The 17,378-nt window shown below is 43.8% G+C and overlaps 1 protein-coding gene across 1 annotated transcript in view; it reads right to left on the bottom strand.

Annotated features, from left to right (window-relative positions):
• Positions 1–9,848: 9,848 nt before the first annotated feature.
• Smc3 (structural maintenance of chromosomes 3) overlaps positions 9,849–17,378 on the bottom strand; it is a 39,328-nt gene continuing 31,798 nt past the window's right edge. Inside the window, exons 22-28 of the mRNA XM_038345659.2 lie at positions 15,618–15,725; positions 15,036–15,144; positions 13,393–13,640; positions 13,097–13,309; positions 12,483–12,852; positions 10,786–10,892; positions 9,849–10,246 (exon numbers count right to left, since the gene is read on the bottom strand). Of these exons, the coding sequence (XP_038201587.1) occupies positions 10,175–10,246; positions 10,786–10,892; positions 12,483–12,852; positions 13,097–13,309; positions 13,393–13,640; positions 15,036–15,144; positions 15,618–15,725 (1,227 nt within the window). The 3' untranslated portion in view covers positions 9,849–10,174. The remainder of the gene's footprint in view (positions 10,247–10,785; positions 10,893–12,482; positions 12,853–13,096; positions 13,310–13,392; positions 13,641–15,035; positions 15,145–15,617; positions 15,726–17,378) is intronic.

Below are 17,378 nucleotides of genomic sequence, written 5' to 3'. Positions count from 1 at the left end.
AGTTCTAGGCCAGCCAGGGCCAGAGAGACCCTGCCTGAAAAACTAAAAACAAAACAACTTTCCCTATGCTCCAAATATGATACACTAAATCTTAGACGGCCATACACACACACAGGCACACACAGGGACACCCACACATAGGCATATACAGGTACACACATACATGCACGTGCACACACACACACACATACAGGTACACACATACATGCACGCACACACACACATACAGGCACACACATACATGAACACGCACACGTGTGCGCGCACACACACACACACACACACATAGGTGGAAAATACAGCTTCATTTTACGGAATAAATGCTGCATTCTGGCAGTTTACTCTTACGCGTCTTGATTCTTGAACTGTCTTTGCAGACTCGTGTGATGTCTCCATGGTGCCAGGGAGGAAATGGGACACAGATTTAGCAAACTTCCCAAGTCCATGTGAACAAGCAACAAAACTGAGGTTTAAAACCCATCCTTCTCAAATCATGGGGGTTTGTTCACTGCTCAGGCTGTGCTGGCCACAGTAGAAACTGTGGCGTAGATGCGTTGTGAGGCCCCAAAACCCCACAAAAGCTGTTTGCCCCGAGGAAAATAAATGAGGACTAAGCCAGCCACTCTTCACCAGCTCAAGCCCCCTCCTCAGGCCCCTGCCACAGCTGTCACCATCACGCCTCTGATACAATTACAGACCCAGGGCCCCCACTGCCTCCTCCCCCTTCTAGTCCACAGGAAGGCAGGGACCCATCTTTCCTGGGAACATGGAAGCAGAGCTCAAATCTGTCAAAGGCCCTGCCAGCTGCTGACATCATGCCCATCCCATTCTGAGCTCGTTCCCTGGTGCTGAAGAGGGTCCTGCCGTGGGGATGTGTGGAATCCCACAGTTGGCTTTCTCCGGATGTGTACCAGGCCTGGGCTCTGCACCTGCTGCTGAGGAAGTCACCTCCTGCTTCCCATCCAGTCTTCTACTTCCCACCTAGTTCATGAACCGTCACCTACTCCCCGCCCAGTGAGTTCACAGGCACACACCCCACACATCACCTCCACCTCCCACTCACGCCTCCAATGCATTACAGAATGAAGAGACACGGAGCTGAACTAACCATGGGCTACTTCACTTGGTGGCTTTGGGTCTTAAACTAAACTTAGGCTTCTCTATCTGAAAAACCGCTTTATTATAGACTTTCTATCCCAGATCCTTAACGACTCCATCTCCTGATCAACCCCCTGCTCTTGCACTGTTCTGGCACAAATGGTAACCCCTTCTCTTCACCATTAACTTCCCTTTTCCCGTCCCTCACCTGCCGGACTACATTTGGCCTAAAGAACCCTGCGGCCTCCTTGCCTGCCATCCTTATGAGCCCAGCAGCTACTTACTCCATGTCAGACTTCAGAGCAGCTTTGTGTGTTTAGAAAGTATCCAACCCCCTGAAGCAAGGCACAGCTATACCACAAACTCCTATATCCAGACACCGGGAGCAGACCCCACACCCCCGACCTCCTGAAAGATAATTGTTTGATCCACTATTTCCTGATCAATCTGGACTCAGTAAAAGGAGCTGTTGATTCCTGGTAAAGCACACAATTGCTAAATTGGAAATGGTTCAACAAGAAGAGATTGTAGCCTTATCGTCCTATAGGACTTTGATCAACCTTCTGGTCCCCAACATTAATAAGTAAATCGCTGACATACAATCCCTGCAGTTGAGATTGTTCTTTCAGAGTGCACATCAATAAAGACCTCAAATCTTGGGAGGAGGGTGGAGCTGAGGTGGGAGGGCTCTTGGGGGTGAGAATTGGGAAAAAGTTGAAGCTACCATGGATGGTAAGGACTACGCTTGAAAGAGGGATGTGCGCCTATGCCCTGGGTAGTGACGTGTAAGGTGTGGTGGTTAACGGGCAGGTGTGAGGGTGTGTGCATGTTTGGAGGGACAGCAAACCACAAATGTCATTGCTGACAAGTGGGAAGGCAAAGTATCAGTCACCCCACTTTGCTGGACCTTCTTCTAAATCTGAGAGGTGGAAGAAAACCTGGTCTCAGGGCTGACAGATGGCTCAGAGGTTAAGAGCATGTGCCCTACAATTATGAGAGCCCAGGTCAAATCCCAGAAACCATTTAACGAGTAGGGCATCCCCACAAATACCTGTAGCCCTAGCTCCAAGGTGGGTGGAGACAGGGGAATTGCTGGCTTTCAGCCCAGCAGACGATCAATGAGCCCCAGTTCAGAGAGACATGCAGGGAGTGATAAAGGAGACACTGGACACTCGCTCCTGGCATCTGCATGCATGAAGACATGAACACCAACACACAGTGCACTATCCTCACAGACACACGCTTCAGTAACATATTAAAAAAAGAAAACCTGGTCTCCATCAAAAGTTTTGAGAGACCCAAGTCCTTAGGAGGCAAAAGGAAGATTTAGTGGGGTGGAGGTAAGGGCTAGAGGACGGCATGCCCGCAAACATGGGAAACAGTGGGTGAAGGTCAGAGCCATCTGGTCCAAGAATGAAGGCCACTCCTCCAATATCCTGGATTCTAAGAAAGGCTACTGTGGCTTCCTGAGCAAGGCTCACACTGGCTGGAGTTGTGTTCTAGAAACCACTAGAAAGATTTCTTCTACTTTGCAACCAGTGTTTGCTCTATTGGCCAAGGTTGTAATACGCCCGACCATGCTGAGGCCAACAGATCCCATGGCTAATCAGGCTTATCCATGAATCCTTAGGCTTTGGGTTCACCAACCACAGTGTATTAGTTATTTAAATAAGTACTTTAAAAATAAGTTTTTTATTAATGTTTTTAAAATAATATTTTTAATGATGGGTATGTTCTTGTGAATGTGGGTGCCAGATCCCCGGAGCTGAAGTTACAGGTATATGTGGGTGCTGGGAGCAGAACAGTGGTCCTCTGCAAGAGCAGCCAGTGGCAACGTCTGAGCCATCTCTCCAAGCCCTATATTAGCGACCTTTTCATCCCTGTGACTAAAATACTTGAAAGAGATAAACTGAGGGAGGGAATGTTTATTTTAGCTCAGTTTCAGAGGGGCAGGCAGGGTAAAGTGACTGTCAGGGCAGGAGCTTGAGACAGGGCAGCTGTTCACATTCTAATGGACCAGGAAGCAGGAATGGTGTAATCTTCAAAGACTTGCCCTCCAGTGACTTCACCCTACTTCAGGGCACAGCTGGAGACCAGGGAACAGAACGGGAGTTAAGCCTGTGGGGCCATTCCAGATCCAAAGCAAAAGCCTCCAAGTGCAGAAACTGCAACAGGCTCAGATGGAAACCTTCCTGCTTTGCTAACGGGACAGGATGTGTGCCCTGTCTATCTACAGGGCTGAGCCCTACCAGTCACCAGCTGCCCACCCTCCCTGTGTCTGTGGCCATAGTGAATTCCGGCAACAAGGGTTTGTGGGAGAAGGCACTGGGGGAAAGCGAGTGTGGCCTGAGCTGACCCATCCACACTGCGAGAGGAACCCCATCTTGTGGAACTTGGAAGTGGCATGGTCTTTTAGGGTGACTTCTGTATGGTTTGGGAGGCTCGGCTCCTCTCTTTGAAAAACAGGAAGAGCAGGCCTGCAGGGCTGTCCCATTAGACACACAGTGCATGGACCATGAAGTGCAGAATCACTCCCAAACACCGACTGGACTAGTGTCAAAACCAAGTAACGGTGACACGTCACCCAACACAGAACTACAAGGGAGGTCACACAACAGTCCGCTCTAAAGACAAAGATTTTTAAGGGGAAGAGCAGAGTTCCGGAAGCACAGGTTCACTCGACCAGAGCTCGCACCACCTTTCCTCCATCCCTGTCTGTCTTAAGAGACTGGAAGTCTCAGGAAACAGACAGTGTTGTAGATAAACCCAGGTTGTCTCTCGAGCCCTGCCTTGACAATCAGGAACTGTTCTCAGCTCTGCTGACCCCATTGGCCTCTACCTCAAATGTCCCAAGTTTCTATTTTGAGCTTGCTATATAGCTGAAGACGACCTTGAATTCTTCCCACCTCCAAGGATTACAGACTTGTGCCACAGTGCTCACTCAAGGCAAATTACAATAGCTCTCGGGGGGGGGGGGGGGCAGACGACAGAAGATGTGAGTAGAACCCGAGTCCTGTTCCAGAGCAGCAAGTCAGAACTCAGTCTAAGCTTGCTCGGGAAAGTCAGGCTCTAAGCGGCAGGCGCAGGGGTCAAGTAGCAGAGCCCACTCACTGTATAACCTTTGTCGTTAAGTGGAAAGAGACAAGGGCCAAGGCAGATGGGAGGAACTGAAGGCAGGGCAGGGCCAAAACCCTCCTCACCTGCCCACAGCACAGGGTCAACAGAGAGAAGGGCAGGAGGGTCTCCTGCCCAGGCACCCTGTGGAAAAGCCTTAACTTTCCAGGAGCCTTGGTTGTGTGGCATCCCCAGGAGAGGGGAAGCCAGCAGCAGGAACCAAAGCTCCATACACACCACCAGTTTGGAAACCAGCTGTCCCAAGACACCCTCTCTTTTCCTCGTGGCTCTGCTCTCTGCTCCACCACTCTCCAGCACCACTCCCCGCTGAGGATGTCCCTTTCATGAAATACAGAAGCCCATCTGTGCCGTGTAGGTTCACACAGGCTGGCTCACATCCATTAAGACAGTACGGCACCACTCTGAAAGACTGGATCCTGATGCTTCAGCCCCAGTGCTCAAGAAATCAGTTCTAACCAAACATCTTTTCTCCCTAACCAAGTATAGGCATCTTAGAAGTGTGTCCATGAGAAAAAGGGTAAAGCCACTGAAGCAGCCCTCTTGATACACAGTGTTAGCGTTCTCTCCTCCACGAGGTTCCTCAGAAGCAAACTTCACAAGCTCAGAACAGTCATTATTCTAGAAAACGGGCTGAGGCCATTGTGACTGCAGCTGGAGCACTCACCCAGGACTGGGTTGGCACATGCACGCACATACACCTCTGGAAAGGTTTACCATGGAGGGAATCATTATTCCTTTTTTTAAAAGGCATGTGCACAGGTCGGCCTGCATGTCCATCTGTGCACAGTTCCTGGGTCCAAAAGAGCTTGTCAAATCCCCTTCAAGTGGAATTTCAGGTGGTTGTAAGCTGCCCCGTGGGTGCTAGGAATTGAACCAGGTCCTCTGTAGAGCAAGTAAAAAAGAAAGGGGGAGGTATGGCTGCACAAGCCTTTATCCCCATGCTTGAGAAGACGTGTGGATCTCTGTGAGCTGGAGGCCAGCCAGGGACACACTGTGAGATCCCCTATCTCAAAAAGAGCTCTTAACCACTGAGCTATATCTCCAGCCTCAGCCCCTTTATTTACTCATCTAGGTTTTCCTTTTCCTTTGAGACAGGGTTTTTCTATGTAGTCTTGGCTGGCCTGAAAATATGTAGACCAGGCTTGCCTTCAACTCAGACAGATAGTCTACCTCCTCTGCCTCCCACCACAGCCACCGGGGAACACTGTTTATATAGGAATGCCAGGCTACAGACAGAAACGAGAACCAGGACACCTCTCTGAGCTTAAATGAGGACTCAGAAGGCACAGGCAGAAGAAAAAATGAGGAAGCCTCTGCTCTGCAGAGGATAAGGAGGGCTGTTGCAAGGAAGGACTGCCATCCTCCTAGCACCCAAACTGTTGTGCTGTTTTTGGAAGTGCCATAACCTGCTGTGAACACCGGGCACCTTTGCCCAAAAGCGTTCCACTCATGAGTGAGCTGCAAGCAGTTAACACTTAGCTCATAAAGCACTGCCCCTGAGGTCTCAGTTATACCTTGACCTCACTTCTGCAACGCTAGCAAGGAGCCAGTCTGAAAATTAGGAAGGGATGGCATGTAGTAAGGGCCCCCTCTAGTGGTTGTGGGCAAAATAACTTGGGTTTTAGAGGGCTTTGAGAAAATGCACCTGGCACACAAAGCTGAAGAAAACATGGTTTCTAGGGAGGCAGGATAGACTGTCTGGAAACTGCTCCCAGCAACCTCTGCCTGCTGGCACTGACCTTTGCATTAGACATTAACAGGCTCCATAACACTAGTCCCAAATAATTTAAAACCATGTCCTTCAGGCTCAGTTTTTCATAGCGGTGTGTTTTATTTGTGAGCCACATGATGTGGACTCTGGGAACCCTATCAGCAAGCACTTCAGACAGAGATCTCAACACCACTGTTTTCTGAGACGTGCTTGGTCATCAGCTTGCAGATACTCAATCACACCGAACCCAGCAAAGATAATGTTCAAACGTCCATGTCCCTGGAGGACTCATACCAGTGTGCCAATGTGACAGAGTAAATATATCCACATTCTCTCTGCAAACCTAATCTCCGTGCTGCCTCATATCCTGTGTAGCTACTGGCTGCCACAAGGCCTCTTGCACCCAGCAGACACTCTGTCTCTAGGAAGGGAGACTGACGGCCACATGGTGGCAGATTTATGGAGAACACTGGCACCTTCCACACAGAAGCCTGGCAGCTCAGAGTAACCCAGTCCCCCTGAGACATGGGGAAAAGTGACCCGAGTGTCCCTAAATTAGTGAGCTCTTAAAAAAAAAAAAAAAAAAAAAAAAGGCACAGAGAAAGGACAAACTGAAGGTGGCTATAATCTACACCCTTAAAACCTGCCTCTGCGTAACATGAAGAGCCATGTGCAGTATCGATCAACACTGCACACATATGCCGAGTTTCAGAGAAGGGAACCCACAGCTCGGTTCTGGCTGATCTAGTTCCTAAATATGCTTATGTATTCATTTGGGTCACTTACCTGATTTCGGCTTCAAATTTCTTCATCTGTAAAAATAAAACAATTAAACTAAAACAACTGTGGAACTAAATGCATTCTAACTCCAAGGCCATACATAGTACATTCACTCCTAGGCAAAGCTACTGAAACAGTCTGTTGGTGCTGCCTTTTCTGGATGAAATTAAAGGCACAGGGCACCAGGGCTCCACCTCACAACAGAGCACAATGCCACCCCGCGACGCAGCATTTAAAGAGAAAAGGAGGGGCTGGAGAGACGCTAAGAGCAGTGATGTTAAGAGCAGTGGCTGCTCTTCCAGAGGTCCCAAGCTCACAGTCATCTGTAATGGGATCTGGTACCCTCTTCTGTCACACAAGCAGTCATGCAGGGACAACGCTGTACATTATAAACAAATCTTTTTAAAAATAAGAGAAAAGGAAATCCTCAAAAAGGTAGAAAGACCCTTCTACAGGCAATGGTCCACTCCTCTGTGAAGCTAGCAGTTTGCTGCAGTGATCTATCTGTAAGAACTATTAGGACTGTTAGTCTGGACAGGGAGGTCCCTTCCAGAACACCAGCTCTTGTGAGCTGAATGGAGTTAGTTCAAAACCCCCTTATATAATAGTGTGTGTGTGTGTGTGTGTGTGTGTGTGTGTGTGTGTGTGTATAAACAACTATATATATAAAAAAAACCCTTTAAAATAAACCTTAAATAAAAAAGTATTTGAAAACCACCTTTAATGATGCTTAATTTAAAGAGATCACTGGAAAATCAGCTTCTGCCTTTTCCCATTTCTAAATTTATACTTTTCACTATCTAATCTCACAGTTGATTTGCTGATTTCCTGGGTTTCGTGACATTAAGCCCAGCACAGCAGCACACACCTATGGTCTGAGTTACTGTGAAGGTCAAGGCAGAAGTCACTTGAACCAGAGTTTGAGACTAGCTTGTGCACCTGAGCTAAGTTCCAATTCAAATAAATAAAAACCCCAGGTTCAGATGTTCAGACATATTGTGGCCACATAACTGAGGATGGGATTGTGAGTTAGGGATATGTAGCTCACTGGTGGAACAGGTGCACAAAACTCAGGTTAGTGCCTAGTACCAGATCAAGTTCCCCAAATCCTAAATTTCTCGGGTATCAACGTGCCACTCACAAAGTTTCAGAGTTTGGGGATGGCAAGATGGCTCAGCAAGATAAAGGTACAAGTCTCACACCCTGAGCTTGATTCCTGGAACGCACCTATAGGTATAAGAGGAGAACAGACTCCACAAACTTGTCTGACCTCTCATGTGCACGGGAGCACACACACACACACACACACACACACACACACACACACACACACAAGCGCGCGTGCAAATCTAATTTTTAAAACATTTTTTTAAAAGCACCCTTAAAATTCTACAATAGGCTGGCAAGATGGTTAAGCGGTAAAGGTGCTTGCTGTGCTCCATCCCCGGAACCCCCCACCCCCCCCACAGTAGAAGGAGATGCAGGTCCCGTCTTCACATGCACATCACGAGATTACACACACATAAGTAATAAAATTCAGAAGAAATTCTTCAAGAATTCAAGTAATAGAATTTAAAGATAGACAAAAGATATTAAAAAAGTCTCACCAGAGAAGATAAACAAATGACAAGCTCACAGAAAGCTGCTTAATATCATTGGTAATCAGAAGAATGCAAATTAAAACCTTTACTGAGATATTGTTCCACATCCATAAGAATGGCTATTTAAAAAATAAAAGGTAACAAGTGTCTGTAAAACTGGAAAAATAGTAACTCTACATGAGACAGAAACAAAGTAGCCAGCTCCTTTGAACAAGTCTGACAGTTCCTCACAAGGTTGAAACTAGTTATTTCACCACCAAACCACTCCATTTCTAGGCGCTGTCGGGAGAGAAGTCCACAGGTATCTGTGCACTGACATCCTCAGCAGCATCATTCACAGAAGCAAAAGTAAAAAAACAAAAAATAAAAAATAAAAAACAAAAAAGCCTGCAACCCTAGCTGGTGGATAAGCAACCCTGAGTGCATAATCACACAGCAGGACAGTCCACATTACATCACAAATGAACCTTGGCAACACTGTGCTAAGTAAAAGTCAGTCACAAGGGCTACTGCATTTGTATGATTTCACACGAAATATCTGAAACAAACAAATCTGCAGCACAAAACTAAGACTCAACTTGTGGTTGCCAGAGGCTGAGGAGGAGTCATCAGTTCACACCTAATTTTCAAATTACAGAAATGACTGTACCATTCTGTGAATATACTACACATGCTGAATTGCACATAGGCAAACACACAAGGGTAAATTCTATAACATATGAATGGCAAAATCATTTAAAACAAAATGCCTCAAAGATCTCATGGGGAGTGTTGCTTCAGAACCAGTCTTACTTTTGTGTGGTACGAGGGACAGAATCCAGGGCTTTGCACATTTGAGACAAGGATTCTAACACTGAGCTACTCCTGCTGGCCAGTTAAAACCATCTCCTTAAACAGTCCCGACCTACCCAGGAAACAAGGAAACTGCATGGCTCATGTTCGGAGTCAGCATTCTGAATTTCACTTAAAACTGCTTTCCCAAACCCACAACAACCTCTATTAAAATACACTGTCATATTAAATTCACAGCGTCCGAAGGGAGCGGCGGGGGCAATAGCTCAGTGACTAAGCGCACTGGCTGCTCGTCCAGTCCTAAGGTCGATTCATAGCACCTCACTGGAAGCTTACAAACGTCTGTAACTAGCCCCAGGAGATCGGATACCCGCTTCTGGGTGTATGGACAGACAGACAAAATGTTTAAAGGACTATTGTGTTGAGTGAAAGCAGGGTGCTTAGAAACCTTCAAAGGAACTCAGCATTACCCAATGAATTTACAAGCAAGGTAGCTGAGACAGTACTCTCTTAAGAATATGACTGGACTGGCCCAAGGAAAGACCTAGCAGTGTGGCACTTTGTTCACAACAGATTAAAACCTGCAGCCAGAACTGAAAACCCACTGATGGAATGAACAGAATATGGAACTACATTTTTAATCCTCTATTAGCTGAAAGCAACACTTTCTTATGCAAAATATGTATCTGTTTCTAACCATTACAATGACAAAAAGCCACATTTACACTAAATTAGTCACAAACCAATTATTTAATAGAAGCTATAAAATGTATAACTGATAAAATAATTCAGAAGAATATTTAGAATATCTCAAAAGATTTAAAATAGGAGGACACTTTACAAAAAGCTGTGTAGGAAATAAAATTCCTCAACTATACGTAGAAATGTAACATCACAGGGGAGTTTATAAAATACAAAGACAAGTATAAAAGGACTGTGTAGTCTAAATCCAAAAGCTCAATAATAACCAATTACTTAGTTTTAAAATTTACAGTTCCTGGTTATAAAGACCACAATATTATACACATCTTCCATACTAGCAGACAGTATCTTTCAATTAACCATGGGTGGTGTCGTCTTCTACAAAATCTTTGGCCATCTCTGCTGTGATCACATCAATGTGACTGACCTGAAGAACAATAAATGTCAGAAAGTCTGTTAGATCTTAAAGGAATGTATCAGTATTGGCACTGCATAGGATAGTATCTAATATATACGGCTACCACCCAGAAAATTTTAACTTTACGTGCCATGTCAAGTGATTTTGAAGCACCGGCTATTGGAAGTCTTTATTATAATAACCCTGTCTATTCAATGTGGGAGAATAAAAAAACATCCTACAGCCTGGCATGGTGTCAACACATAATCCCAGCACTCAGGAGGTAGAGGCAGGATTGCCAGCTGAGGACAGCCTGGGTTCTATCTCAGTTTTTTTGGATGGCTGCCCCAAACCCCAAAGTCTTATGCATGTTAGACAAGCACTTGGCCACTCACATACCCACCTAATGAAAATCAAGGTAACAAATGGCATGAAAGTTAAAGAGAAAGTTTTTCTTTTTCTAGGAAGAGATCATTATTTAAACAATGACTTTCTAAGTAATATAACACAAAACCAAAATAAAAAATACAATGAAAAACAAACACCAACCTAAGACAGAATGAAATTACCTTATTTCTGAACTTTACGCCATAGAATTTGTCGGCTGACTCCAGTAGTTCAGGCCTAAAAGTAGTAGTGATAAACTGGGCATGCACAGCCAGTTCCATGATCATATCTGCGGAAACAAGGAGTAAGCTACAAATCTGTTCTCACACCTGAGGTTTCAAAAGCAGCTGTTTTTATTCTTGCCTAAAATTCACACTTGCTAAAGCAGCCTGTGATTTTTTTTGGTTTTCAAAACTTATCAACTTTTCAAAAGTAGGAATAAAATCTTTAATTAGCCAGGTGCAGTTCTGGCTGTCCTGGAACTCAATCTGTAAACCAGGACAGCCAGAACCACACAAAGACCCTTGTCTCGAAACAATGACAACAACCAACCAAAAATTCCCCTTCATCCTAGTATGACTTACAGCTATAGAATATAATGCTTTATTTACTATCAAGAAAGTTCTAACCCAGTATGGTGATAATATAATCACAGAATGTAGGAGGAGACTGGAGGATCACAAGTTTTCCAACTTCATCCTATATGACAATGTCTCAAAATGAAAAACCCAAAATAAATCTGAAACAGATTTTTAACATAGAAATGTCAATCATTTTCTCATATACATACAAAATCAAATGCTAACTACCCTGCTTCTACTCCATCTGAAAGCTTTTTCAGCTTGTAAGATCAGATTTAGCATCAGTACTATGTTCTGAGTATCTTTTGTGTGTGTGCACAAACGTTTTATTATCATGTATACATGTGCACCATGTATGTACCCGGTACCTCCCTCAAAGTCAGAAGATAGTGTTGGGTCCCCTGGATCTGAAATTATGGATGGCCCTGAGTCACCATATGGATGCTTGAAATCAAACCCAGATCCTGCAAGAGTCATCAATGCTGCTGAACTGCTGACCTATCTCCAGACCCACAAATACTACCCTTAATGCTGAAAAAGAAAAAATGTTTTAAGTCTTCTGTATCAAAATTTTATTGAAGGATTTTCAATTAAGTAGAATTACATCTATTTCTCAGAAGTAAACTCTGATAATAGTCTAATACCAAACTATTAAGCTGTTCAGAGAAAATATTTATTGAATATACACTGTCTGCCCAATCACACCAGGCAAAAGTCACTAAGAAAGGGCTAAGCCACCACCATTATTATTATCTTGAAGACATTTCTTGAGACAGGGTTCAATGCATCCCAGGCTGGCCATGAACTTGATTTGATATGCAGCTTTGGCTGGTCTTGAACTCCTGATCCTCCCGCCTGTACTTTCTAAATGCTAGGAATACAGACAAATGCCACCTTGCCCAGTTTATGAAATACTGGATATCAAAACCAAAACTTTGTGCTGGTTGGCTAAGCACTCTACTCAGCTACATCCCTAGCCCAGCCAATTCTTCAGGGCACCTATATTTAGGCCAGAGGTTGACATTAATGTCTTCCTGCCAGTCTCCCTGGCCATCCACCTCATTTCTTTTTTTCTTTCTTTAAAAGATAATGTCTCTCACTTGAACCTGGAGCTCATGGTTTTGGCTACACTGGATGGCCTTCGATCTCCCAGTGTCCTCACGTCTCCACTGGCTCCCTGCCCAACTTTAAGGTGGGCACTGGAGATCCAAACTTGGACCCTCACGCTTGCCTGGTAGGACTATATCCCCCTCCTCAGGCACAGCAAGTTCTTACTGAATAGAAAATCAAAACTGTACCTGACACAGCTTTTCTGTGCTGAGCATCCAACGCTTGGTCAATCTCATCGAACAAGTAAAAAGGAGCAGGGTCACATTTCTGAATGGCAAAAATCAGAGCAAGAGCCACCAGAGACTTCTGTCCGCCTGAGAGCTGCTGCATTTCTCTCATTTCTCCTTGCTTTCCTGTGAACGACACCCTGATTCCGACTCCGGTGAACTGGTCGACTGACGGAACACTGCTCTGTGAGCCAGAGCCCTTCTCACTCTCCCCACTGCCTTCCCCTTCATCCTGAGACTGACTGCCCTCCACATCTCCTTTCTTCATCACCAAAGTCGCTTTGCCACCAGGTACCAACTTCTGGAACACTTCACTGAAGTTCTTAGAAACCTTAAAGAAAAAAAAAAACTCAACTGAAATACAAATGTGGCTTAGGAATAGTTCTGCTTGAAACAAGTATTTAATCAGATGTATTTTTAAATCTCAGTCAAAACAACTGAACAACCCTTTCCAGAGCTGTATAAATCACTATTTAGGGGCAGTAAGCGGCATTACTTCCCATATGTTAGATCCACCTTCAAACGCAAGAACTGAAGCTTTGTCTGTCTGGGTTTCCATTATCAACAGAACATACCTGTTTGAAAGTTAACTGAATAGCTTCATATTTTCGAAGTTCAAGCACATTCATTAATTCCATGATGGATTTGTAGCCCCTATCCAATTCTTCTTGTCGCTTTATCAACTTTTCCTTCTGCTCAGAGAAGTTCACAAACTGATCCAGAGCTTTTTTGTTAACATGACTGTACTTCTTTAACTCCGTGTTGCACTGCTCAAGTTTTCGGAACAACTAAGAGAGAAAATATATTAATATCCTCACACACTGCAGGGAAGTCTGCAAGGATACTTTAAATGAAGTGCAGGGAGATTTACCTGCTTAAGGCTCAGCGTCTGGTACTTCTCGAACGCTTCCTGGGGAAGGGAGCCCAGCTCGCGGATCTTCTTCATGCACTCCTCCTTCTTCTTCAGCAGCATGCCCTGGCGGTTGGTCATCTTCTCCAGCTCTTTAGTGTCATGATTTATGGCATCCATGTGTTCTTTCTCCATATTTTTCCAGCGCTCCATACTTTTCTGGAGCTCTTTAATTCCAGCTTCTGTTTTGTCAATGGAATTATCCAAATCTAAGATAGGATAAGAAGAAAATTAACACTCATAGGTGGTTTTTAAACATAAAGCAAAGAAAGCCAGCCTACAAACCACAATCCCAGAGAACTTAAACAACAATGTGAACACTAAGAGAGGATTACATAGATCTAATCCACATGGGAAGTGGAAAGTAGAAAAAGACAAGATCTCCTGAGTAAACTGGGAGCATGGGGACCTTGGGGGAGGGCTGAAGGGGGGAGGGAAGAGGCAGGGAGGGGAGCAGAGAAAAATGTACAGCTCAGTAAATATCAATAAAAAATGTATTAAAAAAGAAAGAAAATTAAGGGTATTATCATTTCATAAGCAGAATGGTATCTGAGTAAAGATTTTCATGGTCAGATTTTCTAAAGTAGGCAGGTTTTCAGTTTTCTCAGTGAAATTCACAAATCACCTAATTCTAGACCATTTTCTCCTGAGCACTACCATAGGAAATTTGTAGGATCATTTGCATATGGACATGGTACCATGAGTGACTTAAAGAAATAACAATTCCCCCCTTTAGAGCACCACAGTTAGGAACTGGACGTGACTCTGGAGCATGGCCTGGGGAGGACCTGGTGTTCGCCTCTCCTCTCAACACCAGTAACGCTCCTGAGACGACCAGCCAGGGCATCCAGGACATATGGTGACAACACAGAAAAGGACTTACTTTTTTTTTTTTTTTTAAATCTTTTTAAAAATGATTTGTTTGCTTTTACTTTACGTTCACTGGTGTTTTGCCTGCATGTGCGTCTGTGTGAGGATGCCAATTCCCTGGAACTACAGTTACAGACAACTGTGCTGCCATGTGGATGCTGGGAATTGAACTCACGTCCTCTGGAAGAGAAGCCGGTGCTCTTAACCACTAAGCCATCTCTCCAGTCCTTAGGATTATATCTTTTGTTAACAACATGGTAGCACATACCTCAATCTCAGCATTGGGGAGGCAGAGGCAGGCAGATCTCTGTGAGTTTGAAGCTAGCCTAGTCTACAGAGCAAGTTCCAGGACAGTCAGGGCTACTCAAACACTGGACATACACAACCAAAAACCAACCAACCAAACTAACAAACAAAAACCCAATCAAACAGATGAAAACGAGTACCAGACCAGCCACTGACTGACTGGATAGAGCTCACTCCCTGAAACCAGCGTGGTGAAGGGAAGAGTCACCTGCCACAGTGCCCATCATGCCTGCCCCTGCACTTTCCTGCTCACGTCTACCTCTGCCACTTCCCCAGTAAATAAAACACAAAACATGTTACTAGTCTCATAAAACTGCCAGAATCATTTTAACAAAATAAAAGTTACTTTTGTATTTCATTTTGCAGCAAACAATTTTGCAAAACTAAATTAAACAAAATACTGAAAAAAAGTTCAACTAAGTAGTTACCTTCTGATCTTGCCATAGTATCTTTTACTCTTTTATTGATAGCTTCAAGTTCTGATGTTGTGGCAGTAAGAACAGTACCACCCTCTGTCTCTCTTAATTCATTAAGTTCCTGCAATACAAAAAAAAAAAAAAAGTTTAATGAGATTAAATCTCAAAATACAAATTTTGAGTTTAAAATGTTACAATTAGCTATTTAAATGAACATTTGAGAAAGTATATGTCTCATATATGTGTATGCATCATACTTGGACATAACTTACAGAGGAAAAAATACTGCAATTACTAGAAAATCTTAGTGCCTAACTACTAAGAAACTATAAAGTAACACTGAGCATGTAAGCATATAGAACACAAGATTATAGTAATACAAGTAGGTGCTCCTGTTACACTTACTTCACACTACAGAAAAGGCAACAGAAATGTTAAGTGATTTACCCAAGTCACACACTAGGTGACAGTGCTAAACTTCAACTTAAGGAACACTCAGTGGATCTTTCGGTCCCTTTCTGATGCTTTCAATCAGTATTTACTGATACACTTTCTGTAGTTGATGATCAGCAAGGAGCTCAAAGTAGGATGTACCTGTTCTACTTGGTCCAAACGTTTCCTCAGATTCTCATTCAGGTAAGTCTCTACTCGAGTAATAATACCTTCTAGTTTAATTCTTTCATTTAGCAGCTGTCTGTTTTCCTAGAATAGTAGAAGAAAAAGTTACAGAATTATGAAATATGTTAAGAAATGCTAAGGGCCAGGAAGACAGCTCAGCAGGTAGGCAAACGCACAGCCTGAAGACTCAATTTCAATCCTGGACCCACAGAGAGGTAGAAGTAGACAATCAACTCCACTGAGTTGTGCTTTGCCTTCCACATACGCACCCCACCCCAACATCACACATACAAACAATAAAATAATGTTTAAGAAAGAAAAAGAGAAAACACCACTAAATCTGCCGTCCTCCTGCTTATACGCAAATGAACTGAAATGGGAGATTTTCCATCCCTGGGACCATGTGGTGCAAGGAGAGAACAGATTATCAAGTCATCTTCTAATCTCCATATCCAGCCATGAAATTAAATATATATATAAAGTTGTCTTTGTTCCTAGTTGTTTTTTATAAGACATGTTACCAAGAGGGCTGGAGAGACAGCTCAGCCTTTAAGAACACAAAACACAGTGGCTCACAACCATCTGTATCTCAAGGTCCAAGGGATATGACATACTGTTCTGGCCTCCAAAACCGGCCATTTCAGTGTACACATATACACACAAGCAAAACACTCATACACATTAAATAAGAATAAAAGACATGCTCCAAAACCAACTTTCTTGGCCGGGTGGTGGTGGCGCACGCCTTTAATCCCAGTACTCGGGAGGCAGAGGCAGGCGGATCTCTGCGTTCGAGGCCAGCCTGGTCTACAAGAGCTAGTTCCAGGACAGGCTCTAGAAACTACAGGGAAACCCTGTCTTGAAAAACCAAAAAAAAAAAAAAAAAAAAAAAAAAAAACCAACTTTCTTAACCCTCCTTTTATCTTTTGGACTCAGTGTTGACCATTTACGACAATGTATTTTTAAAAAAAGGGCTAGCAAAATGGCTCAGTGAATGAAGGTATTTGCTGCCAAGACTTCCAATGTGAGTTCCACCCCAGAATATACATGGTAGAGAGAAGCAACTTCCTAGGGCTGTCCTCTGACCTCGACATGTATGCACACAAATCCACCCCACACCCCACACATAAATGAGTGGCCAAAGTAGGCTACACGTGAAGAGCCCTATAAAACAAAAACAGAAAAAAATGTAATTAAAATACTTAATTAAAATATCATACATAAAGGTGGTTATATCCGTGCATGCGCACGCAAATACACGTAAGTGCATAGAGAGAGAGCTAGCAGTTACCACTGTGATGGTTAATACCGCTCTATGTCACACAGGAGACAACTCTGTGGGCATGTCTGTGAGACAGGGATTATATTAGACTAATCTGAAGACCTGCTCTGAATGTAAGAGGTACCATTCCATGGGTTAGGGATCTGAACTGCATAAAAAGAGAGCAAGCTGAACACGGATGCTCATTTCTGCTGCCTCCAGCTCCTGATGATATAGACTGTACTATGATGTGAGACAAAATCAACCTGTGTCCTCTAATGCATTTCATTAAAAGTGACTGCCGAACTAACTGATAACAACATTCAATATGACAAATATAAATGTATAATCCTAAGATACCCAGAATAGTTTAGACAATCAACAAAACCTTATTACTCTCCTGGGCATTCAAATTCCAAGCCTGTCTGTTTTTTCTATTTTCTTAACATTCTTCTCTTTCAACTTTTTTGTTGTTA

This window comes from Arvicola amphibius, chromosome 1, assembly GCF_903992535.2.
Source record: "Arvicola amphibius chromosome 1, mArvAmp1.2, whole genome shotgun sequence".
Taxonomy (NCBI): domain Eukaryota; kingdom Metazoa; phylum Chordata; class Mammalia; order Rodentia; family Cricetidae; genus Arvicola; species Arvicola amphibius.
This window is presented reverse-complemented; position numbering and strand designations above follow the sequence as displayed.